The sequence below is a fragment of the Eublepharis macularius genome, chromosome 2 (genome assembly GCF_028583425.1).
Source record: "Eublepharis macularius isolate TG4126 chromosome 2, MPM_Emac_v1.0, whole genome shotgun sequence".
In the NCBI taxonomy this organism is placed as follows: Eukaryota; Metazoa; Chordata; class Lepidosauria; order Squamata; family Eublepharidae; genus Eublepharis; species Eublepharis macularius.
Window position 1 is genome coordinate 229,635,681 of NC_072791.1, and position 26,707 is coordinate 229,662,387.

A 26,707-nucleotide genomic window follows, 5' to 3' on the forward strand; every position below is an offset into this window, starting at 1 on the left:
GCTGTTTTCTTTCAGTCCTGCCAGCGTATCTCTGCGACCGTATGTATAACGTCATTTAGAGACAACAGCAAAATTATCCCTCTGTGAATGTGAGGCCTGGTCCAAATGGTCTTCCTAGGCCCCCCACCCCTCAGATAGGTCCTGGTCTTCTATAAAGCTTGGAATAGTTTTCTATGCCACCGTTCATCTTACACAGGACTCTACTGAGACTGTCCATACAGGAAATAGCTAAGCTTGCTGAATACCTAAGCAGGTATCTTTTATGCACATAGGATATACGAAGAAAACGGCCCACTGCAGACAACACTTTCTGGATCTGTTTTCATAGCAGAAGCGTTTCTGCAAAGATTGCCTGTCTTCAGTTCTTCGGCTTTGAAAGCCCAATCAGATCTCATCAAACTTCAAAACCGGACAAATACAAGTAGCTTCTATACTGATAATCCCGGGGGGGGGGGTGGATGTTCTGAAAATATATTAAAACTCAGATACCAGTCTCAGACACCTCAAGATCATTTTTTTTTTAAAAAAATGCATTGTTTTGAAAAAAAAGAAAGGGGACAAAAATGAAGTAGACAAGTTACGTCAACTGGTATTTCAACCTTTCCGGATAGCTGTCCATCGCCTTGCGCTCCAAACATCTCTCCCTTTTCAGCACCTGAAGAAGTCCAATCTGTTCCGCTTTCCTCCGGGATGGGTCCCATCCTGCCCAGATCACCCCACCTCAATTCCAGCCGTCTGGCGCAGGAATCGCACAGACAGTTCACTTCCATTGGCAGAACGGCCAGACGAGAATAAAAGTTATTAAACTTTAGGGAGGAAATCAAACATAGCCTTGCTTTTTAAATATCGTCATCATCATTTAAATGATGATGATGATGATAAAAAGAGCAAGAGACCAGTAGCACCTAGAAGACTAACAAAATTTATTGTAGGGTGTGAGAGCTTTCGAAAGCTCACACCCTACAATAAATGTTGTCAGTCTTCTAGGTGCTACTGGTCTCTTGCTCTTTTCTACTGCTCCAGACAGACCCCTCATCTTAAGAATAATGATAACAATAACAATAAGAAATATTACTTGCCCATCTTTTCAAGTCGCCAGCCAACCTCCCAGAGGCATCCTTTGCCAGGCCATTTTGGCCTTCCCCAAAGGGAGCCCGGGCGGCCCTGGCGCCCCCAGCCCCTGGCACGGGCCCTCGGCGGGCGCCCCCCGGACTTTGCCCTCCTCCTCCTCCTCCTCCTCCTTCTCTCTCCCGCTCCTACCTCCAAGATGGTAGGAAAGTTGTTGTTTGGAGGGCAGAGGAGCGGCTCTCTGGTGTTATGTCCTCTCGGTGCCTGTAGTGGTGCTGTCGGAGGCTGCTGCGCTCTCTTCCCGAGCAGCCCCAGCAGCCCTGCCTCCTTTGCCGGAGAATATATTCAGGGATTCCCCTCAATAATCACCTTCCCTCCGAGCACTTTGTAGTTTTAAAAGAATAAGGCGCTCCCGTGCCGGGCTCTCCCCTCTCCGAGCGGGGATCTCCTTTTCCTCCCTCCGAGCCAGGGGACGGCGGCGGGCGGCGGCGGCGGCGCCTCAGCACTGAAGCCGCTCCGAGCCCATTCCCGGTCCCTCTGCTGGGAGGAAACTCCGCTCCGTCAGCCCAACAGAGGGAAAGGGGGGAGAGGCGAGCGAGGAGAGAGAGAAAAAAAAACGCCGCTGGAAAGGTAAGCCAGGCCCGGCCTGCATCCCCGGGCTCGCGTAGAGGGGCGGGCGGCGCCAGCCCGGCGGGGCGGGCGGCCAGGCGCCTTACGCCAGGCCGGGGATGCGGAAGCGCGCCCTAGGCCTCGGAGGCGGGAGCGGGACGGGCGGGATCCCGGAGGCTGCGGGGCGCCCGCCACAGCCAGAGGGGGGCCGAGGCGGCCGGGAGGGCTCCGAGCCGGGGAAGGGGGCGGCAGCCGGCGGAGGGCTCGGCGCCAGGAAAGGGGAAGAGGCCTTCGCCGGCGCGGGCCTACGGGCTCCCCGCCTCTGCGGGGCCTTGCCCGCCGCCGGCTGCCCCCCACATCGGTCCCCCCGGTCGAGGGAGGCGGGGGCCTCCTGCCTTCGCGCCGCTTCGGGGTTCGGGGCGCCCAAAGGCGGGAGCGGCGGCCGGGCCCGAGGCCTCGCCTGGCCCGCGCAGGGGGCGGCCGGGCGAGCGGCCGGCCGGATCCGGGACGATATTCGGGCTCTTTATTACACTTTGCGCCCTAATTCCGGGCTGGGGGCTTTGGCTGCCCGCTCCGCGCCGAGGCCGAGGCCGCGGGTGGGGCTGGGGCCCGGCTCGGTCCGGGAGCGCCTTGAGCCGCCGCCGCCGGCCTTGAAAGTTTAATTTTAGGCACCGCCGCCTCCCCTCGTCGCCGGCCCTGGCCCTGGCCCGTCGGCCGCCCGCGTGTGCATTCACACGGGATTGGCGGCCGGACGCGTGTAAGACAGGGGCCCGCGCCCTCCTAAGCGGGGAGGCGGGCCGCCCCTGCTCCGGACCCGCCTTGGCCGCTCTGCACCCCCACCCGGGCCCCGACAAAGCCCCTTAAATGGACCCCGCGGAGGGTGCTCGTGGGAACGCACAGGCGCGCCCTCCCTGCCCCGCGCGGGGTCAGCAAAGGCCCTTGGCGGCGGGCGGCGGGCAGAGCCGCGCGCGGAGGGCTTGGCAGCGCTTGACCGCCGCCCGGCTGGCTGCCCGGGCGGCTGCTTTGGGGCGGGCGTTTGTGGGATGCCCCCCGCCCCGGTCCCCGTCGCCTTCCCACCTGGCCGTGTGGAGGGGCTGTCAGCCGCGCTCACACGTGCAGGGCTCCTGCAGCGAACTCCACTGGTGTTCCCGAGAGTGGGGCTGAGCCCCCGGCCTGGCCTTGCAAGAGAGGACCGGCAGGATGTCCTTTGCAGACAGGGAACGGTGTTGCATGAGTGGGCTGCGACATTCAACTCCCCCCCCCAAGTTTATGCCACAGATGACCCAATTAGAGTCAGTATCAGACCCGCTGTGCCCCCCACCATGAAGTTGCATGGGGGTATAGTGTGGTTTGGGGAACCAGGTTGTCTCCATAGCTGCCTGCCGAAATCCAGTATTCTAAAGCTGCTGTTAAGAACAGGCAGCCCGGAGAGACTTGGGAAGTGTGCAGCATGTTCATTGGATCCACCTGCCAGATAAACTTTTGCTCAGAGAATTGTACATTTAGTTGTGAGTGCTCATGAGGCTGTGAATTGGCTTATTTTATTTTTCTGCTTATTTATTTATTTATATCCCACTTTTCTCCCTGGGGGAGACCCAAAGCAGCTTTTCACATTGTCCTTCCCTCCTTGACTTTGTCCTCACAACAACAACCTTGTGAGGTAGGGTCGGTTGAGAGATTGTGGCAGGCAAACTTGCATGGCAGAGTGGGGATTTGAACCCTGGTCATACCATACCCCCCCTAGTCTGGCACTCTGCCACACTGCCTTTCAGTTCTCTAGACTGCTGAACCACATGGGAAACAGGCAGTTTGTGATGAGGCCAAGAAGTCTGGCATTCACTGGGAAAGAAAGTTAAAAAGTTTCTTTGGGAATGTACAATGCAGCTCTTACGATCCAAGCTCTTGGTTTGTATCCAGACCAAACGTTCCAGATTTATCAAGAGAACATTTGAAAAGTTTAATGGAAGAAATTTCTGGGCAAAATTGTGCCACAGTCACAAAGAGTGGAATTTGATCCTTAGCTGAGTTGTGGGCCATTTTCTCCTCTTGAATTTGGCAGGAAGCCTGGGTCCAAGTGCGCTTGTGCAAAGGATTCAGACAAGCGCATTCTTTGCAGAACGTAGTTCAAGACTATCTCTGGCAATCCTACTGTTTAAGTGTCCTGTTACACTTGGTAGCTCTTATGAGGGAAGAAAGGCAGGATGTAATTTTTTTGTTAAATAAATAAATTCTGAGTGGGAGGACAATAAGTTTGTCAGACTTTAAGAAGGCAGGTCCAAATTACAGCTCAAATGTCGTAAAACACTGTAGGCCTCCTTCATTGTATGGAATTCACAGCATTATCCTAAGCAAATAGATCAAGATGGGTAGCCATGTTTTTTGTTTATTTATATCATTTATAGTCTGCCTTTCTCACTGAGACTCAATGTTAGTCTGCCTGTAGCAGTAGAAAAGAGCAAGAGTCCAGTAGCACCTATAAGACTTAACAAAATTTGTGATAAGGTGTGAGCTTTTGTGAGTCACAGCTCACTTCTTCGGATACAGTATCAAACTCACGAAAGCTCATACCCTTCCACAGATTTTGTTATAATCTTATAGGTGCTACTGGTCTCTTGCTCTTTTCTATTCCCAAGCAAAGTTATACCTTTCTAAGCCTACAACGTAGAAAGATGTAACTCTCTTCAGAATGCCAATGTCAGAGCTGACTGTACTATACTGTCACAAAGCTGTATGGGAAAAAATCCTGGAATAACACAGACATCTTCGATGTATTGTCGAAGGCTTTCACGGCCGGAGAACGATGGTTGTTGTGGGTTTTCCGGGCTGTATTGCCGTGGTCTTGGCATTGTAGTTCCTGACGTTTCGCCAGCAGCTGTGGCTGGCATCTTCAGAGGTGTAGCACCAAAAGACAGAGATCTCTCAGTGTGAGAGAGAGAGATCTCTGTCTTTTGGTGCTACACCTCTGAAGATGCCAGCCACAGCTGCTGGCGAAACGTCAGGAACTACAATGCCAAGACCACGGCAATACAGCCCGGAAAACCCACAACAACCATAGACATCTTCCCTCATTGTTTAAACACAAGTTTTTCAGATGTTTGTTATTTGGTAAAGTTGAATATATTTATCTTCATAAGTCAATAGCTGTGTTTTTATTAAATTTCATATGTAATTCTCTTACATGTTCAAGCTATTAAATATCCTTGTTTGTAATAGCTGGTGCTTCTTTTAGAGAATATCTGCCTTCCCCCAGTTTAAATCCTAAGCACATTCATTTAGAAGTTTAATCAATAAGTACAAAAATGGTTTGCTTGTAGATTGAAGATTTGCACTAAAGACTTTGAATTTTCTTGGGCTCGAGTTTTTCTCACAGATCCTACTTTTGTGAAATGAAATGATTCCTAGGATATAAGAATTAATCTAGTAATAGAACAAAAAAAATCATTGTGTGAGCCATCTGCTACAGTTTTGGAAAAGTCAATCAACCTCTTATTGGGTAAACACTTTGTTTAACTGCCCAGTCTCATCTTAAAGTAATTGAAGCAGTTGAATTTAAGCCAATTGACAGTTCAGTCCTATGGGTTTGGTGTGCCAGGTTTTTATAAAAATACTTGCTGGATCTGGTGTGAAACCTTTTGGTTCAGAGCAACTACAAGAGCTTTGATATTGCACTAGCACAGCAAAGTGCTCCAAAATGCACCACTGATGTAACAAGTCATTACATTGCAAGTCTGTTGCATGAAATAGAAGTGGGCAGATAGAACCCACAGTGGGAACAGAATAGCAACCCAGCAATATCGAGCACAGCCTTGATCAGCCAGCAGAAGTTGGAATATTGCACAGATGTGAACGCAATACGTAACTATCAGTTAAAAAACATGAGTGTCTAGTGTCAAGAAACTAGGCTGTAGACTAGCTTGCCCTGCCATGGGAGCATTTTTTTTTGTCCCAGAGGGATTGTTCTGCTAGTCTCGTTGATTTCAGGTGTATTAAATGAGAAATATTTGGTTTAAACTAACTTGTGACACAAGCTGTAGCCGTCCTTTGGTGCTGTTAGTATGAGTATTTGGTCAGGGTAAATAGCCTGAATGAATGTTACTGAATTGCCGTGGTGAACAAGCAGTCATCCAGAATACTAGTGACTTTCAGCTCCGGCTTGTGCGAAGAGGAGAACTTTACCACGTGTCCGATGCTGATCAGAAATCCAGGGAAGTAGGAGAGTGTTAAGAAATCTCATCGTATGGGGGATGCTATAGAATACTGGCTTTCCATGGGTCGTGTGTGCAGAGTAGTAAGTTTACGCACACAGTGATTACTCCCCTGAAGTAGGGAAATCTATAATGTAAATACTGCCCTGGAGTTTTTTGTTCTGCAAAGTGGTATAATGGCGATATTCCTCTCAAATAACGGATATCTGACTGTGTTATCAATGAGGTAGAACACTTCTTTAAATTGAATATTTTGGTCCCCTCGACCTACCCATTCTGCAAACTCTCTAAAACTACATCAGTTTTAGAAAGACAGAATGGGGGCAGTTTTGTCGTGTCTAGCTTCTGGAGATTTTTTTTTAATGACTTGAAATGTTCAAATATAGAATTGCAGATGATAATGAGAAAAATGCTTCTGGGATTAAATTAACATCTTTCTGATATGTGGGAGTTAGTACTGAGTGCAAGATGATATGAATCACTTTCATTCTAATTCTAGATACATGATGTGGAAATAACTCCTATTAATTTGAGTGAAACTTACCTTTCACATTAGGGCTGCAGTCCCATTGGACACATGGGACTAACTTCCTTGTCAGCGTAGGGAAGTGAGTAGTCAATGCTTGTTGCAAGAGCCTCTCCTTGGTGATTTAATTGCTTAAGCCAACGAGCCCAGGAGGGAAAAGTCAGTTTGCTAGCCCTGATGGTGTGCTGCTTATAATGACGAGTGACAGAGGCCAATTGTATGTGCGCGCATGGATCTCATCTATGTGAGAGACTTTTGAGACCATGGCTTGCATGCGTAGATCCTAATTGTTACCAGCATGAAGTGTGCAGCAGCTAATACCTTTGGCTATAGAATTGATTTCAGGACTGATATACGGAATGTGAAGTAAAGGGATTTGAATTCTAGGAGTTGGATCTGATCAGGTTTTCTGCTCGTGAAAAATAGAGAAGCAGGCTCCTTTGACCATTGAAAATGCTGTGCTGCGGCTCATGGTAGCTGCATGGACGATAGCCATGTGCAGTAAGGAGGGGAACTGAGGAAGACTAAGTGAAAAAGCGAAGGCTCTAAGCGTAGCCTCTTTACCTGTAAGTGAGGTTCCTTGGACTCATTCAGCAGTGCCGTCCTTTTGGCTGGAAATCTCAGGGCCCCAGCTCAGAGGCTCATCTCATGTCCCCCTGAAAGTAGGCTGTAGCTTTACAACTGGTGTTCACAGCTGAGGTGGTGGTGGCTTCTTAAGACTAAGTCCGGAGTCTGGCATTACCTAACTACCACTTCCTTCAATGGGATTTATTTCTGCGTAGAGATGCTTCGGGATTGGCCTGTAAAAAATGTGTTGTGGCATAGGCCAGGCCTCAGTTTGTCAGAGGCATTTCAGCAATATCCTTGACTTGGTTGGCCAAGGTTAGCCTGATCTCATTGGATCTTGGAAGCTAAGCAGGGCTGGCCCCGGCTAGTATTTGAATGAAAGACCACCAGGGAACCACTTCTGTTCATCTCTTGGTTTGAAAACCTTCTAGGGTCACCATAAGTTGACTACAACTTGATGTCATTTATACTTACTCTTCAACAATGTGGATTGCTCCAATAAGCCATCACTCATGAGACGTGTGGAAATCTTGGTGTGTGTCAAATGAATCTTCTTCAAGGATGTGTGTTTGCTTTTTCCTTGTACATACTAGAGTCTGCAGTGATTCTGCATTACTTTGCAGTGGCATGGTGCTTTATGGAGAATTGCCATTAAAAAGTGCACCTGCCATAGAAGGATCTAAATGCTTGTGTAGGAAGTTGGGTCAGAAGGTTGCAGGGTCAATGTGGTAGGAGCTGGTGCATGTAGTCATATGATATAGTCCCTAACACTCCGGTATGAGTTCAAAACCAAGTGATTTTTAAAGTACTGAAAGCTACATTTGTACATGTCTTCCCCTTGGGTCAAAAGCTAGGTCAAAGGCAAATTTGGCGATCGAGTTGCCCTTCAGTTATATGGTTGGTTTCCTAGAACTATATTTTTAAAAACTTGCTGAATATTTTCCATGTTGTGGGGGGAGCACAGCATTTGTTCTTCCTCGAGCAATGAAACTATTTCTTCTGGCTCTCAAAAGCAAGAGACAATGTTGAGCATCTGTGCTTGTGTGTGTACACACTTCCCGACATTCTAATGTGACTAAGAAACAGACAGCTTGCTCATTTTCCTTGAGTTTAAGCAACCAGTCCAAAGTTGGTTGTTTTTGATATTATCTGCTCAGATCAAGTCTAAATAGTACACACGGGGCTCAGTCACTAGGAAGTTGTTAAAATAGTTGGTAAATTCAAACTGTTTTTGTATGCTTAAAAATACAGTATTTGTGTAGATTTTCGTTGAAGTTATTTGCTTGAATCTGGTATGGAATTATGAACCTCCGAAGGTACAAAATGTTCTAATCTGTGGATAATTTGCAAAAAAAAAAAAAGGAAAAGAAAAACAAGAGAGCGAGAACACCAATAGAAACTAAAATAAGCCTTATGTCAAGGACTAAAAATGTTCCATGTGGCCTTCAAGGTCTAGAAAGATGCAAAGCATCTGTATACATACAAACCAATTCTTAGCACTCCTAATGCTTCATGAACAGTCTGGTTAAAAGGTTTCAAGTTAAAACGAAACCTAAGAAAAGGAGTATGTGCTGGATACAAGCAGGCGCTGAGCTGATTCTACATGACTGGCGTCGCCAGAAGTAGGGAGCGAGTTTAGCCCCCACTTCAGTGAGACCAGTTGTACTGTTTTAAGTGAAATAGCTACAGCCACCAGGACTGCCAGGGGAGGAATGCCGTTTCCATCCCTTTGGAAGGCTGCTCCAACATCGTGGAGAAAGAGCAACAGGCATCCAGTGCTTCCCCACCGCCATCAAATACGAGTCAGGATTGGAAGGAGGGAGCCAACCTGCTGGGTTGGAAGGGGGCGACAGCCACGGGGGGGGGCACTCTAGGGAAATAAAGCAATGCAACAAGGGGAAAGTAGAACAATCACTACCAATACAACGTATTTAGTGTTAAAGTGCATGGCGTTAGACTGTCTGCTCCGACCAACATGGTGGTGATTCATTGCTTTAATTGAATAATTTGCTGTTTATAAAATAGAGAAGCCTTTGAAGAAGTGAAACACAAAACAGGATGGAATATTTATGCCAGCAAAGCCCATAGGCAGTATCTCTGTGAGTAGCAACCTCTCCTTTGAATATACAGCATTGTCTAAAGGATTATTTTACTTCTCTGAAAAATGGATTTTGACCAATATTGAAATATCCAGACTTTTGCAAATCCTTCTTGGATCAATAAATTGACTTTTAGGAGTTTATATTCAGACTCCACCTGTTGGATTGTTATGTGATATTTATATATGATATGTATATTTATTGACTTATTTATTGATTGGATTGATATTGTAGTTTCATGAATTGTTATAATTATAGTTGAGCACTGTTTGCACTTTAACACTAAATCCGTTGTATTGGTAGTGATTGTTCTACTCAGGGAACGGTTTCCCCTTGTTGGGTTGGAAGGCGGGGCAAGAATTCTTCACCCCCTTTTCTGGGCCTGGAGGCCATATTCAACTAGTGGGAAGTAGGAAATAGTGGCCACTGGACTTCCCTTATTTATTTTATACCCTGGTTTTGGACCCAAAGCTGCTTTCAACGTTGTTCTCCCCTTCTCCATCTTATTCTTACACCAACTGCCCTATGAGGCTGAGAGTTTGTAACTGGCCCAAGGTCACCCAGCATGCCATGGTAGAGTGGGGATTTGACCCTGGCTGTCCTCCCAGAGCCCAGTGTGACACTCTAACTACTGCACCACATTGGCCTTGGCTTTCCCCATGTCCGATACATTTTCATTCCTTCTGCTCCTGTCCCTCCTCACGAAACTGGAAAGACCTTTCGATGGTGCATAACGTTTGTGATTCATGTCATGCACCCAAATCCTTGCAAACGTGATGACAACCAGCTGCCATCTTCAAATAGAAGAGAACCCCAAGATGTACTATATTTTAAGAGACCACATCTGTTTGTTGGGTAAAGGGAGTCATAACACCAGTCGAGTTGCTAATAGATTTTGCTGTGTCTACACCCTATAAGAAAAGGCTGATCAGAAGAAGAATTTGTTGATTACAGGAAACTAACGACCGCTGAAAACTAATTGCTCTGCTTGTGATGATTTCACAAAGTACATCTCCAGCTGGTCCCAACAAATTTATCGATTAACGAAATTACGCACAGGCAGATCAGCATCTTTTAGGGTTTGTTGATATAGCAGACGGTGTGCATTTACAAGCTACGTGTGGGGAAAAAAATTACAGTGCTTCAGTTGTACCTTGTGACCCAAACAGGTCCTGTTACTCGACTTCAGTTGGAAGGAAAATCTTATTTCATGGTGTAGTAGTTTGCACGTTGGACTAGGATCTCGGAGTCCTAGGTTCGAATCACTATCTGCCATGAAACTTAGTAGGTGACCTTGGGCCAGTCATATACATTCAGTCTAACCTGCCTCACAGGGTTGTTGTGGGGATGAACCAGAGAAAGTTTAAGCTAATTTGGGTCCCCATTGGGAAGAAAACACACTATATATGAAGTAAATCAAAAGAAATTTCCTTAGAATTCACATCTTTTCTGAATTAGTTAGAATATAACTCTTACGTTGGTAGCAGAGCTTTATATTTCAGTTTTGTTTGAATCAGTCAGAATATATTCTGTTGGAATTTTCTTAACTTGCTATATTTTTCTGTTAGTTATGGTGAATAGTATATTCTGGGTTTTTTGTTCAGCTGAGTAATTATCATCTACCATGCACGGTGAGACCTTTTCTCATTCTCTATCTCCGCACAATTTTTCTACATTGATTTGAGAACAGTATTGGTAATAGTAATATATTCTTTTCCAAATATTTTATCAACATAAATTGCTTGCTGCTGTTTTAGTAAGACAGTGGATTTCCAGAAATATATTTTAAATAAAATATTGGCTACCTCTTCCTGCCCTGCCTCACTGCAGCTTCAGCATACAGGAACCTTGAAAAATGTCTGAATAAAATACTCTGATAAATTGCATTCTGCACTTTCTTGATCAGTTTTAAATTATTTTATGGAAACATTGTTTTATTTCTCTGAGGGGAGTCCTTGAGAATGGGAAGATCTTGGTTGGCATAGGTATTATGGGGTTTGTCTCTCGTTGGTATGGGAGCAGCACTTCCCAGTACTGCCCAGGGCTGGTTTTGTTATGGATGTGTTCCTTCTTACTTGCATTGTATTGTATCTGCTTCCCAGTTTAGTAGACTATTGGTAAAAGCCACACCAAGATTTAGAGTGTCCTATCATGTGTACTGTGGTGGTGAGTGCCCTCAAGTCATAGCTGACTTATGGAGACCCCTGATGGAGTTTCCATGGCAAGAGACTAACACAGGTGGTTTGCCATTACCTGCCTCTTCCGTTACCTGCCTCATCTTTGTTGGAGGTCTCCCATGTAATTACCAACCACGGCCTGCTTAGGTTCTGAGATCTGACGAGAGGCTCACCTGGGCTATCCAGGTCAGGGCTACAGTAGCCTAATATTAGCGTTTTGACTTGACCTGCCACATTGCCAAAGGAGTTGGCAGTCATAGGTTTGCACACTGTACAACACCTAGAGTAATATGTATGGGTAAAGCGACATTTGCCCGTTTGGGAAGGAGGAAGGTCCGGGACTCCTAGTGCAGTGCCTCAGACACAACAGATGAGTTGTGTACTGCACTAGTATCTCCCTTCACATACCCAGGTTGAATCTCTAGGTGGGCAGGCCAGAGCACTCCATAGAGGCATCTGCTTTGGACCTTGGTCTCAGGTGAAATGCCGGGCGGTTTTTCTGCAACCAAAGCAGGCATCCCTGTGGTTCTGGAAGCTTTGCAACCTTCTTGGATCCCTTTTTGGCTTTCAAAACAAATAGCTGCAAGAGTCATCAGCTGGCTCGGCTCCTATCTTACACCTAGTCCTTCTCACTGTTGCCTAGGTCTCTGTTGGGAATGTGGGATTACTGTGCTCGGGTCTCAGACAGCAGATATTTTTCCTTTTTTTCCTGCTGTGCTGTTTCTAGCCAGGAAACCAATCTTCTAGAGTCTCTTCCCTGGCCTTTCAGTCTCTGGCACCTCAGTCTGACTCTCCCAGCTGACTCCTGCATCTGGTTTCCTCCTCAGCTCCCACATGGCTGTCTCCCTTGAGATAAGATGTGTTTTGTCACCCAGTAACAGGGTCGGTGTTAGCCTCCAGTCAGCCTTCTGGTTGGGTGCTGACTGAGTACCGCCAGTCTGGTCAGGATCATACAATGATATTGCCATCTTCTTAGTTACGAAAGGCAAAATCTTCCCAGACAATAACCTATCCTTTTACTAACATTGATTTTCCCATTTGGTGATGAAAGTGAGGGGCAGGGAAGGAAACAGGCACAACTCTGTGTTGTATTTCCACTTACTTTAAATCTTTGCAAATTTGTAGTTTATTTATATGTGCAAATATGGAATTAACTGCCTGATTTAAAGCATACACATTTCACCATTGCTTCAAAATCCGCTTTCTGACAATCATAATGAAAATGAAGAATTGGATCATGTGCCAGTACCTTAAAAGTCTATGGAAAGCATCCAGACTAAATTTTCCTATGGCAGAATGGAAGTTTCCTGCCTCCCACCGCAGCCCACTCATCTCTACGAAGTACTGTCCTGGATAGGGGAGCTGGAGGAATTACATGGGGGGGTGGATCTGCAGTGGGAGGGGGAATCAGCGGAAACTGCTAGCATAACTTGATCTTCAGGCAGAAACACGTTCCTTAGATGGAAAATTTTGTATTTAGATTTCTTTTCCAATTAGCTCCAAGATGAATGATTAGTCCACACGTTCACCCACGTTTCTTGTGTTCTTATTACTGGATTGTTCTCAAGTGATTGTGTGAACTGGCACAGTGGGAAAAAAGTTATGCTTAGGAGATTTCTATGTGGCATTTGATCTATAAGAACTACATGCAAGACACCTCTTGATGCTGCAGGCATCAAGCGGGTAAACACACGGGGATGAACCGGACTTCTTGGAGTTGCACAAAACTGTCTTGATGGCATGAATCATTGGAGTTGCCAGGAAGTTTTCCCAAGCTGGAAAAGCTGGACGGTTCTTTGCTTTTTTTTTTTTTGGTGGTTTCTAGCCTGCCTATATACAAAGGCACTCTCAGCAGTTTACAGTTAATAAATAACAAAACTAAACCTATCAATTTAAGCACTATCAGTGAAGGCTACTTAAATTGAATATGCTGCATTAACAGCAGTAAGGCACATGGCTTCCAAAACTGGGCAAGGGGGCTTTTTAAAGCCTAAAAATTCCAGGGCCTGCCATCCTCCTTTTTTGGCAGGGCTCCTGTGCCATGGGGTGACAAGCAGGAATCTAGCAGGTGAAGTTTACGTCTCTGTGAGCGCTTCACTGCTAAATTGCCACCTGTTGTGTAGCAATCAGATGTGTAGGAAAATGAAAAGGGCACCTTTCTCTGGTGATCCACAATCAATTAGGTTTAGGTATTTATTAAAAATGTTCTACTTTGCCTTTGCTGCTTCAGCCTCAAGGAAAGCAGCTTAAAATCAGATGTAAAACTGGACACAAGAGGATATTACTCGAAGACTTACTGTCTCCCCCGGTGAGGATTTTTTAAGTCATTGAACATTAAAAGTCTCTTCCTCCTCCTCCTCCTCCTCCTCATAATAATAAAACCTGTGCTGTGCTTATATATCACTCTTCTAGACAGATTAGTGCTTCACCCAGAGTGGTAAACAAGTTAGTGTTGTTGTTATCCCCACAATGCCGCTGGGGCTGAGAGGAGTGGCTTACCCAAGGCCACCTACTGATCTCATGGCAGTAGTGGGATTTGACCCAGTGGAGTGCTGATTCGCAGCCGAACCACTTAACCACTGGTGCTACAGCAGCTAGTGTTGTGTGCTGTACAGCATTCTCATTTATTTGGTGAAAGGGTTAATTTTGTCTGCAAGCTATCTGGGGTGCAACAGGTATGTCTGTGCAATACAGTTGCTGATGTAGCATAAATCTGATGGAATAGAAAAATGTTATTTATTTATTTACTTATTTATTTATTTAATTCGATTTGTTTTCCACCCTCCCTGCACCAGCAGGCTCAGGGCAGATTCAAATTAATAGAATAATATAAAATACAATATCTTTAAAACCAATAAAATATCTTAAATATTTAAAAAAAGAACACACACAACAGGTGATACAGCACCAGATTTTAAAAGACATGTGGCAGCAGATTTCACAGCAACCACCACCCAACCACCTCCAGAAATATATGGCAAAGGCTAGGTGGTAGATATCCCTTTATAGGGGCACAGCTTTCTCTAGGTGGCCAGCAGGGAGGTCCAGAGTGTCAACCATATGCCTGGCAGAACAGCTCTGTCTTACAGGCCCGGCGGAAGGATAGCAAATCTGACCGGGCCATGATCTCTTTAGACAGAGTGTTCCACCAGGTTGGAGCCAGGACCGAAAAGGCCCTGGCTCTGGTTGATGCTAAACAGGCCTCCCTGGGGTCAGGGACCAGTAGCAGCTGTTTATCATTGGATCGAAGCATCCTCCAGGGCTCATATGGGGAGACACAGTCCTGTAGATACGCCGGTCCCAGTCCGCATAGGGCTTTATAAGTTAGTACAAAAACCTTGAATCCAATCCAGTACTCCACCGGTAACCAATGCAGCTGGTGCAATACCAGTGTTACATGTGCAGTGCAAGGCACTCTGGTGATGACCCGTGCCACCGCATTTTGGACCAGTTGTAACCGCCCGATCAGGTCCAGGGGAAGCCCTGCGTAGAGCGCGGCAGAGATCACATGCCTCTTCTTCACAGCAAAAATGTTATAACATGAACAGAGTTGAGAAAAAGACCTTAATCCTATTGTTCTACAAACCTATGAAGACAGAATCAACCCCTCCAGTTCTAAGTTTCAAGAAGTTCAGTGAATAGAAACAATATTTTTCTGATTGTTTGGAGTGGAATAGATCTGCAGAAGAAGAAACTAAGTGTGAGGAGGGAGGGGCAAGCAGTACAAAATGAAAGTGAAACTTTTTGAGCACAGTACTGCACAAGTCTTTGGATCTTTTGTGTGTATGACCTGAGGTTTATCACATTCTTTCCTTGGAGGAAAAAACCTATAATGGCAGCAGGCCATAAAAGAGACCCAGTTTGGGAATACTTTAATGAAGTTCCTTTACCTATCGGTAAGGCAGGCATCTACTTGCATATTAAAGTTATATCAGCAAGAATTAGTCTTTATGTAGAAAACTATGATTTAAATCAAGCCTTAATGACTAGTGATTTAAATCATGATTTAAATCAGTTTGATTTAAATCAAATCCACCCTGCCACTGCCTCCTTAAGCACCCCAGAAACCCCCCCGGAGCCCAAGGACTTGTTAATGATAGCCTCCAAAGAATCCTGTAGTCCATCAACACTGGCTTTCACCAGCCGCGATGGACACGGGTCCAGGATTCAAGTGGTAGGCCTTACCACTTGCAGAATCCTGTCCACCTCCTCCCCTGAGAGATGGCTGAAGCGATCGAATATTAACCCCAAAGACTGCCAAGGAGCCTCTAGTTCACATACCGTATCAACTGTGGCCGGCAAATCGTGGTGGAGAGACAGGACTTTGTCAGCAAAAAAGCTTGCAAAAGCCTCACAGCTAATGGCCGAATTCAAATGTTGACTGTCTCCATCAGATAAGACCAGTGAACGTACCACATTAAATAATTTGGCTGGGCGTGAGCTAGCTGACGCAGTGGAAGCTGTGTAGAATTCCTTCTTCGCAGCTTTCACTGCCACCTCATAGGACTTCAGAAGTAATCTATAAGATGTTCTTGCCTCTTTGTCACGGGATCTCAGTTCCCGCTTCTTCCGCCAAAGCTCCTATGTATACCAAGGAGCTCGGCGGCTGCGGGGATGAAGAGGGTGACCGGGTGTGATCTTGTTGATGGCTTTGGAGAGCCAGCTGTGCCAGTCCTCCACCAGCTCATCCAACGAACTGCCCTGGAGCATCGGTTCCTGCAGAGCATTCTAGAAACCAATCGGATCCATGGGTCTCCGCGGGCGAGCATAAAACAGCTCCCCGCCCTTGCAGGTTGGGCGTGGCATTCCCAGCCAAGCCTTCAAGACCACGTGGTCTGACCATAGCACAAACTCTGTCTTATCCAGAGCCACATCCAACTCCACCCTGAAGATCAAATCTAGCGTGTGGCCTGGTTTATGTGTGGGAGCAGATACAAATTGAGACAGTCCCAGTGTTGCCATGGCCGACACCAGGTCCGCAGCCTGCACTGAGGCGGCATCATCAGCGTGGACGTTGAAGTCCCCCAACACTATCATTCTGGGGTACTCCAAGGCCCACCCCACAACCACCTCCAGTAGGCGCGGCAGAGCGTCTGCTGGTGTGCTGGGCGGTCGGTACACCAGACAGATGAACAGACTTTCTTTGGCATTCCAGACAACTCCCACACAATCAATGCCAGTGATCTTGGGGATGGGGAGCGGCTTGAAGGAGAAAGCCTCTTGGATAAGGATTGCCATGCGCCCCCCCCCCCGCCCCGACTACCTGTTCAAGACTGGTGAAGGACCGAGTAACCTGGGGGCATCAGATCACCCAAGGAGACTGTTTCAGCGTCCCTCACCCAAATCTTGGTTACGCATACCAGGTCCATATTGGCTTCTGCAAACGTATCTTGCAGAGTATTGGTCTTATTGTTTATGGACCTGGCATTGCACAACATCAGTGTTGAAGGGGGGTTTACTTCCCTAGCTCCATCACCTGCATGTCTCGGGATGGGACGTAGGTTAGAAGGGCACCGAGCCTTTCTGCATCTCTGTGGCCTTCCCCACTTCGACGGTGTCCTACTGCCATATCTTCCTCTGCCCCAGAGGACTGGGATCCCTGGCTCCATTCCGGCCACCCTCCCTACACGCACCGCCTTTGCCAGACAACGTCCCACCAGCAATAGGGGATAGTAACAATTCTAATCCAAGATGAATTTCCAATAAAGGTATTTCATCTTAGACTTTGATATGTTAGACTTTGATATGGCTAGGGAATAACTGAACAGGGTAGTCTGTATTTAATAGGTAGCTTTAAACACATGGAACCCTGAAGGGGTACATTCACCTGTTAGGGCGGGGAAGCAGTCTAGAGTAGGAGGACTAGAAGACGCTAGTTAAAGTCTACAGTTTCTGAAGGAAACCTGAATTGATATACGTAATGCAAACAGATCTCAAAACTGCAACATTTATAGAATGGTGGACGGCAGGATCCCCCTTCTTGGCGGGCAGAATTCACTAGAGTAACTTTGAAGGATGGATGTTCTCAGATATAATCATCAAAATGTTCTGCGTGCAAAGTTTTAGGCTAGTATTCCAGCTAATAATGGAACTGGCATGGTTGAATTCATTCAGTTGTATTCCATTAAGCAATACGGTTCTTTCTCTCTCATACGTTGTCATTAACAGGATTTCTTTGTGGTATTTTGGTTTTTTGCCTTAGACAATCTGCTTCATCTCAACTCGTCATCATTCCAGGAAATTGGTGTCCCTGGGGCTCTCTCTGCTAACAGTGACATGGTACAGAAGATTTAAAATCAGGTAATTGGTTCCTCCAAATGGATTAGAACTGAAACTTCCTTCTTTTTTGATTTTGAAATGTGTGTTTACTTTTTGTTCTACTCTTTTTAGCTGATGTTCACAAGGAAAAGAGTCACGTGATGTATGAAGGCAAACACATACACTTTTCTGAGGTTGACAATAAGCCGTTGTGCTCGTACAGTCCCAAACTGTGCAAGCAGAGGCGACTCAACGGCTACGCCTTCTGTATCCGGCACGTTCTGGAAGACAAGACCGCCCCCTTCAAGCAATGTGAATATGTGGCCAAGTACAACAGCCAACGTTGCACCAACCCCATCCCCAAATCTGAGGACCGCAGGTGAGCGATGGGGTGGGGGGTGGGGCACACAGTACCCAAAAGGAGACCTGTGTGTAAGCATCCCCACATCTGTTCATCCCAGACACTGGTTCCAAGGGGGATATTTTAGCCTGTATATACACAGACCCAGCAAAGCTTAATACGCTTGAAAAGACGAAGGGGGAGGGCAAAAGGCATTTAACCAGAGGGTGGCTTTATTGTCCAAAATAAAGATAAGAGTACCAAAAAAAAGGGGGACAAACAAGTAACTTCCAAGGCAAGATAAGTTCTCAGCAGTAAAACAGCAATGGCTGTACAAGGCACTTCAGTAATAAAACACAAAAGCAAGTGACTGGTGGCCATTTAAAAAACAAGCAGGAACATCCAACAGCAAATCCTTAGTGCCTTAGTTTGAATTAATCTGCCCCCCAAAATGTGTTCCTCAGCCTCCAGAGCACAAGTATGGCCTCTTCATACCTGTTTGTTGCTTTGTGGAATGCTGTGTGGAATGCTGGCGCTGAGCACTAGGTCACCTTCATTTTCAACATCCTGTTGAGTTTTAATTCTGTCACATCCTGCCTTGAGAATTGAAATGATCAGAAGGTTGCTGCCCTGCTATAATGTAACTAAGGGCATTTGAGGCTTACAGTTAAGTATTAGTCTTTTTCTTCTCTGGTTTGGTAATGGGGGAAACTTCATGAAATGGTGGCCTGGATTGTTAAATAAGGTTGGTAATTTGTGCGCTTTGTCTCATCTTCAAGCACAGGATTGGAGTGTTAGGGATGTAAGTTTTTCACAGAAATGTGTTAAACCTAACACAGCTATTTTTATTAGAGTAAAAAAAAAATTGCCTTGAAAGGCACGTGTTGTGCTTAAATGCTACATTTTTCCATAAATAGGCTCTCTTTAAAGGAAGGCAGGCTTTAATTCTGCAAATGTTCTGGTGTGCAAATGAAATTGGAAGCATGTTATTTATGTGGCTATAATTCATTTAATGTAATTTTTTTGTCTTTGCAATTCAAAGCATATTTCTGTTTTGTTTGTTTGGAGGTTTTGCAGTTGACCATGAGATGCTTATTAAGATTTGCTCCATCTATATTTTGCACAAATAGAAATTGAAAAAAAATCTTTTCTTAGTTAAATTATCTGTTGACAAACTTTATTCTTCCATTTTTGCTTTCTGCCCGCCTCCCTCCAGTTTATAAGCATTCAAGGAAGAAAAAATAATGTTGACTTTTCCCCCAAAGGTACTGCAACAGTCACCTACAGGTTCTTGGGTTTATCCCAAAAAAGGAGAGGAAGAAAAAGAATGATCCAGCAGAAGAGGTGAAAGTTCGCCACCAGATGGATTCCATGGCTTTCAGTCTGACGGTTCCCCCACTGGCCTTGAAGATGCCCAATGGACTGGATGGGATGTCCCTGTCTCCACCGGGAGCTCGGCTTCCTCTGCACTACCTGGATGCGGAATTGGAAGACCCTTTTGCTTTCAATGAGGAAGATGAGGATCTCAAGAAAGGGGCAACCGTGAAGAAAAAGCTGCAGAGCAAGTTAGCCCAAAACCGACAGCGCCAGAAAGAAACGGAGATTCTGAGAGTTCGCCAAGAGCACTTTAGCCCTCTTCCTGCACCTTCGCAGCAGCCTTCGCAGCAGCAGCAGCAGCAGCAACTGCACTCCCACCTCTCACCTTTGCCAACTGCTTTAAAGCCAGTAGGGCTACCGCAGGGCTTAGTCTGCAAGTCACCTCAGCCTCAGAACACCAGCCTACCAATGCAGGGAGTGGCGCCCACCACACATGCTATAGCACAAGCCAGGCAGTTGTCAAACAAGAGACCTCTGCCTCTCCTGCACCCTGTTCGGACTCCTGCCCCAGACCTGCCCAGGGCCGACAGGATCCTAATGAAAGCCACTGCCTTCTCTCCACATCCATCTGGAATCAGCCGGCTACAGAGACTGGTGAAACTGTGCACTCAGAAGCAGCAGCTAGACGCTGACCTGTTTCCACATTTAGGTGGGTGGAGAATTCCTTGTGTCCCTGCGTTTTTGCTTTAAATACTCGTTCAAATGTTTATGGTGAATATGTAAGTGAAGATCCATCCGTTGCTATTACTAGGCAAAAACGAATTGTCATTTTTTCAGTGCACAAAACTTGACCTTTGTTTTGTGGTTCTTCATTGTGTGCACAAAACCGCAGTGTCAACTCCCTTTGGAATTTTGCGTGTTCGAAAGAGTGGTCATATGACCACAAGCACACACATAATCTGGAACAACAGAAAGTACACTTAGAACCAAAGGTTTTCGCTTCACTGCTTCTCTCCTCCTGCTGTAGCCCACAATGCTGCTCCTGGGGGATCTGAAACCACCTCCAGGAGTAGCATGAGAAGGGAGTTAGAGTTTGCTGCCGGAGTGGGGAATCGGCAGCAATTACCCCTCGGTAGGAATTGGTAGCAATTACGTTTCTCCTGCATGCATGGAAATGACTGGAGGAATCTAACCCATAGAGATGGATAAAGTTGCCCACAGGTGGGCGAGCCTCCCATGCATAGTGTGGTGGTGGAGAGTGCCCTGAAGTCAGAGCTGACTTATGGCGACCCGGGGGGGTTTTCATGGCAAGAGACTAACAGAGGTGGTTTGCCATTGCCTGCCTCTGCAACCCTGGTCTTCGTTGGGGGTCTCCCATCCAATTACTAACCAAGACTGACCCTGCTTAGCTTCTGAGATATGATGAGATCAGGCTCACCTGGGCTATCCCGCTCAGGGCCCTATGTACAGTGTTCCCTTGTTTACATTGCCTTGGATGCATCTCTCTTCCTTGATTACTTTTTTATATGCAGCTGCTCCCCTTGTCAACATACAAATGGCCAGAAACATGCTCTCCAGTCCATTTCCCTCTTCCATTCAGAGACAGATGATTACTCCCCACGCGTTGACAAAATAGGTCACTGCTTCTGAGCCCAGCCTCAACAGAGCAGAACTGGAGGCTTCAGACCAGACCTGTTACAGCAATACAAGAAACTATTTGTAATTCAGCAGAGTTTATTAGATGAAGACAAACTCTACATAATTGTGCTCATTGCCTGAGAAATTCATGGATATTTGAGAACAGCTGAGAGTGTTCTTTTAATTTCACGCTTTCCAGGGTTGGACTGGTCAGAAGATAGTGGTGAAGAATGGGAGGAATGGGAGCAAAGTTCACCATACCAGGTTGCATGGTCTATCCGAGAAGCCCTCAGATATGAAAGGAATCAGTAAGTACATACAAGTTAATTGTCCGAGAATGAAAAATAGCACGCCTGTTCAAACACTCTCTACACTGTCTTGCTGTTCTGGTGGGGAGTGGTGGTGGAGAGTGCCCTCAAGTCATAGCTGACTTATGGTTACCCCTGGTAGGGTCTCATGGCAAGAGAGGTGGTTTGCCATTGCCTGCCTCTAAAACCCTGGACTTCCTTGGAGGTCTCCCATCCAATTACTAACCAAGGCTGACCCTACTTAGCTTCTGAGATCTGACGAGATCAGGCTTACCTGGGCTATCCAGGCTCACCTGGGCTGGCAGGGAGTAGAAGGAAGGAAGGAGCACAAAGAAAGAAACAAAGTGTGTCGTCGAATAATCTGACTCCCATGATCAATGCCTTCAAATTCTCAGAGTTGGGTCCCACAGGTCTGCTCTAGTAATGGTGATGCATTTCTCTGGTTCAAGCCACCTTTATGCTAGTGGAAGAGCCTCTGGCATTGGATGCCATTAGTGACATGGAACTGCTAAATCCCACCCAGTGATTTTGGAAGCCTTGGCCATGGGGTTCAGATTAATTCCTTATATGACAAAGCCCTTATCTCTGTGCATTACTTTTGCTGCTGAAATGGTATTCAGCAACGGCTCAAGAAATGGCCTTGAAAGCAGTTTGTTTATATCCCATTATGTAATTGGATGTAAGTGAATTCTTAAGCTTTAAGTTTTTTAGTCTTTTATTTATATACATATTAATATATCTCAACTTCTAATTAAAAAAAGAAACTTGAGGCAATTTGCAGCATTATGACTTTAAAACAATAACATTAATAATGGGGAACCTACAGAGTTTGCGGGCAAGGGAAATCGCATATACTTCATGCCTCCAATTTTTCCCTTTATCCCTCGTTTCCTCCCTCCAGTCCCGAAATGGCCATATTTTCTGCTTTTCATACTTCCTGCTAGCCAGACTCCCCACCCCCCAATCAGCTAGGCCTCAGAGTGGATGGAGGAGGATTGAAGAAGTAGGTGCATTTCCAGATTTTCTGCTTCAAAGCCTCTTGCTGCTGCCTGCTAGCTGATAGAGATGGGGATGGAGGGAGAACCTGTCCCAACCCTCCTCCTCATCAGTTACAAGGGCAGACACCATAAGAGGATTTAAAAGGGAAAGTGTGGGGGTACACTTTGTCATGGATATGGCCAGGAATGTAGGGGAACCGTTGCTGGGCTTGACCAAAAAGTTCATGGAGGATATTTCTGCATGCCAGAAACCAAGCTGGTTTGGTCTTTCAGCTAAACATGCCAAAGAGGGAGTCCAGTAAGAAATGAGTAGGAGAATATCATGGCCTTTTATAAATTAGAAACAGTCTGGCCCATGGTTGTTGTGGGTTTTCTGGGCTGTATTGCCGCGGTCTTGGCATTGTAGTTCCTGACATTTCGCCAGCAGCTGTGGCTGGCATCTTCAGAGGTGTAGCACCAAAAGACAGAGGTGCTACACCTCTGAAGATGCCAGCCACAGCTGCTGGTGAAACGTCAGGAACTACAATGCCAAGACCACGGCAATACAGCACGGAAAACCCACAACAACCATCGTTCTCCAGCCGTGAAAGCCTTCGACAATACAGTCTGACCCATATTGATAGATAATACGTGTTGGGGCCCAGGTGCGAGAAATATCTGAGAATGGCAAGAACATCCAACTTAATACAAAAGTGAAGACATAACTCAAAGATGAGGTGAATTGGTCAAGGGTCAACTGATATTCCTATGAATGAGCAATTAATAATCACTATTTTGAAATAGACTTCATTATGATAAAAAGTAGCAAGAATGAACTTGTGTACCTTTCATATATTTTAAGAAGATTCGTGGATAGTTAACGTTGTATGCTATTTAAACCCTATATAAGATCATTATTAGGCCAAGATGAAATGAGACAGCTAGCGGTTGTTGGCAGATGCTTTTGAAAACCATGCTGTGGTATGGGAGTCTGAATGGATTCTGAGCTGCTTCTCAGAAGGGGCTCCTTGCTGTCCTTTAATTCTCTCTATATAACTAATGGATAATATTATTTTCCAAGTTAGTCATTAATAGTTGCAAATAGTAAAAGGCGAAAGATTTATGCGATTTGAAGAGAAACCAGATTTGAAGAGAAACCAGGGTGGGCTTAATTGAGAGCGAAGTGAAAACCATTAAGGAAGCAGCGGGGGGGGGGGCAGAGAAGTCTGCTCGGGAAAGTGCGTCACTCGTGAAGGCTACGAATAAAGAGCTCAAACTGGTGGAGAATCAGCTGATCGGGCTACAAGTGGAACGAACACAGACAATTTTGCATCTCCAGAATGTGAAAGAGGAGGAAAATGAGGATTTACGGGGTCTGGTCTCGGAGCTATTGGCGACACCCGCGAGGGCAACTAAAGAAGAAGTAAAAAGCGCCATTTTGGAAGTCCGTCGGGCTACTTCAAAATATGCAATGAAGCGTCAGTTGCCTCGCGAGATCATTATTGATTTTTCATCTAAGAGGATCCGGGACACTATCCTATATAATTCATACAATGCGGATTTGGACTTTTTGGGTAATAAAGTTAAGATATTGAAAGACGTCCCATTTCTAGTCCGGAAAAGACGTTTTAAGTATAAAAAGTTCGCAGCTCTTCTGAGAGAACGTGGAATAAAGTACAAATGGTTATTTCCGGAAGGAATCTGGTTCACCCATAAAGATCAAGCCTTTAAGATATTATCAGAAGATCAACTAAGGGATTTTGAGGACAGGAACCCAGAATTCCAGTGCACCAAGCTAGACGAAAAGGAGAAGCCTGAGGGGGAGGGGGAGGAAACGAGCACTGCGGCTGCAGTTGCGCAGAGAGAACTCCGTCCGGGACCCAGGAGGGGAAGAAAAATCTAACTTGAAATTAAATTGTAATTTGCATTTAGTAAGGTCAACCACTCCATCAATATAATATAAAGCTTTAACTTTTGAATAATGGCAGTATGAAGGGAAAACAGAAATGTAGTGTTTAGTGTTTAGTGTTTGTAGGGTACCTTCCCCTTTTCTCCACCCCTCCCTCCCTCTCTCTTTTTTCTCTCTTCTTTCCTACCCTTTGTGCTATTGTAGTCTTTTGTAGTTACTGTTTTGTAGGGTATGTATGTATGTAGTAGTTGTATGTTAGATATAAAAAAAAGAAAAGGAATAGTTGCAAATAGTTATGTTGTAATAAAAAATAAAATAGAAGTAAAGATGCTATAATAGTATTGTCAGGTCTTGCTAGGTACTTCTCCCAAACACTTTACTGCATCACTCCAGTGTATGAATTAAAAATGTTTATTAGAGTAAATACCAGTATCAAGATGCTGTAACAAAAGAATTGACTGGAATGTCAAAAAGAGGTAAAGCAGGATCAGTTATAGGTCAGTTTCTCCTCCCCCCTGTTTTGGAGGGAAGGCAGTGTCAGTCCCTGGCAGTTAGGTTCCTCAAGCCCTCTACAGTTAACACGCAGGTGTTCCAGTTGAAGTAGCTTTATTGAGATCCATACAGTGCAGGTATTCACCCAAAGGTGGCAATTGGCAGAAGTGACAATTCAAAGGCATTACTAGTTATAGGGAAACTTCCCGCCCTTCGGGGTCCATTGACATTTTGGCACGCAACCCCAAAGAAGTTACATGGGAACAGATTAGTTTAGACTACATGAAGTACAAAGGAAAATATCCCAGTCTCTGGGAAGAGATACAATGTCCACTGCTACCAGCTCTCCTTCAAGGACACTTGCTGGAAGAAGTGAAAGTACATAATTTCAACAGTCATGGCTCTTGAGTGAGAGAGAGAGAGAGTGCTTGCAAGCCAGGCTGCTGGTGTAAAGAAGGGCAAACTGCTTTGATTTAACTTGCTTTACTTTCAGTCGTGGCTCCTGAGTGAGTGAGTGAGAGAGAGTGAGAGAGAGTGAGAGAGAGAGAGAGAGAGAGAGAGAGAGAGAGAGAGAGAGAGAGAGAGAGAGAGAGAGGTTAATTAGTTCAGACAACTGTATGAGTTGTTTTTTCCTAACTAAAACCTCAGTATTCAGGTATAATTGCAGTGTTGGCTCTTTGAAATAAATAAGTTGGTTTTGTGTTGCAGTTTGGGCACTCGGGCTCAAAAAGGTTCGCCATCACTGTGTTATTGGAACACTAATTAGACACCTGAGGCTTCTTAAGTACTTGCCTACATCAGAATCAAGCCTAGACCAGTGACATACGGAACAACTTTGTCATTCAGGACTCCTCCATCCTTTTCAATGACCAGCTGATTGATGGATCCAAGTGTTGCCATTGCCCGCCAGTTCACATGATCGCTCCTAGGCACCCTCTCTCAGGTCTGACGACTCAGCAGCCCCCTGAGGGGCCTCAGACAATGAAAAGACAAGGGAGGCGGCTAGAGCAACAGCAGAGAAAGACTCAGGATGAATCTGGCAAGGCATGGGCTAGAGCTCATTCTAAAGCCTACTCCATGGTGGTGATGGCAGCAAAGGAAGAATATTTCTTCACAACCATTGCAGCGGCAGACCTGTGGAACCTTTCTGGGTAATCAGGGACCTATTGGGTTCTACAGGAGGAGCACGACTGCTCTGAAACCCACAGCAATAATTTTGCTAAGCATTTTGCAGATAAAATCTCTTACATCCATTTGGGCTTGGAATCTACATTAGCAGTGACAGGATTGGACAGTTTGAGACTTTCCACATGCTTGTAAGACCTTTGCCCCTCCCGGTTGCTTAACTCTACCTGGGCAGGTGGCTGGCAGAATGGTTCGGGAGACAGTAAGGTGGTTGCCCCTGTCTAGAAGCAGGTAGTGGTGCGTCCTCCCCTAAAGAAACCTGCTGTGGACCCAGGACAGTTGAATAAATATCATCCAGTCCTAAATGTACCATTCTTGAACAAGGTGATTGAATGAGTGGCAACTTCAGAAATTCTTGAATGAAGTGGATTGTTTGGATCCATTCCAGTCTGGTGTCAGGCCTGGTCATGTGCCTGAAATGTCATTGGTTGCCCTGGTGGATGACATGTGCTGGGAGATGGACAGGGGAGTGTGACCCTGTTAATTCTCCTGGATATCTCAATGGCTTTTGATACCATCAATTGTGGTATCCTTCTGGACAGCCTTTCGGGGTTGGGACTGGGAAGCATTGTTCTGTGGGGGATTTGGTCCTATCTCGGGTAGGTTTCAGAGCATGGTGCTGGAGGACTGCTTTTCCACCTCTTGGCCTCTGGCCTATGGGGTCCTGTAAGGTGCCATCTTGTCTCCCATCCTTTTAATCATCTATATGGAGCTGCTGGAAGAGGTCATCAGGAGGTTTGGGCTGAGTTTCCACCAATATGTGGAAGACACTCAGCTCGTGTTTCCAACAGATCCCAGGGAGGCTGCAAAAATTGTGAACAGGGTCCCTGGAGGCAGTTTTGGGTTGGATGAGATCTAACGGACTCAAACTTAATCTCAACAAAACAGAGGTGCCACTGATGGGGGGGGGGAGGTTTAACCCAGGCAGTGGGATATCTCCTGTTCCAGATGGGGTTGCACTCCCCTAAAGGAGCAGGTTCATAGCTTGGAAGTACTGCTGGACCTAGGCAGCCTGTTGGATAAACAAGTGGC

At 45.8% G+C, this 26,707-nt stretch overlaps 1 protein-coding gene across 1 annotated transcript in view; it reads left to right on the top strand.

Moving 5' to 3' along the window:
• Window positions 1-1,435: 1,435 nt before the first annotated feature.
• INO80D (INO80 complex subunit D) overlaps window positions 1,436-26,707 on the top strand; it is a 61,525-nt gene continuing 36,253 nt past the window's right edge. The window contains exons 1-5 of the mRNA XM_054971024.1: window positions 1,436-1,698; window positions 17,454-17,551; window positions 17,642-17,888; window positions 19,115-19,875; window positions 21,004-21,112. Coding sequence (XP_054826999.1) covers window positions 17,671-17,888; window positions 19,115-19,875; window positions 21,004-21,112 — 1,088 coding nt within the window. The 5' untranslated portion in view covers window positions 1,436-1,698; window positions 17,454-17,551; window positions 17,642-17,670. The remainder of the gene's footprint in view (window positions 1,699-17,453; window positions 17,552-17,641; window positions 17,889-19,114; window positions 19,876-21,003; window positions 21,113-26,707) is intronic.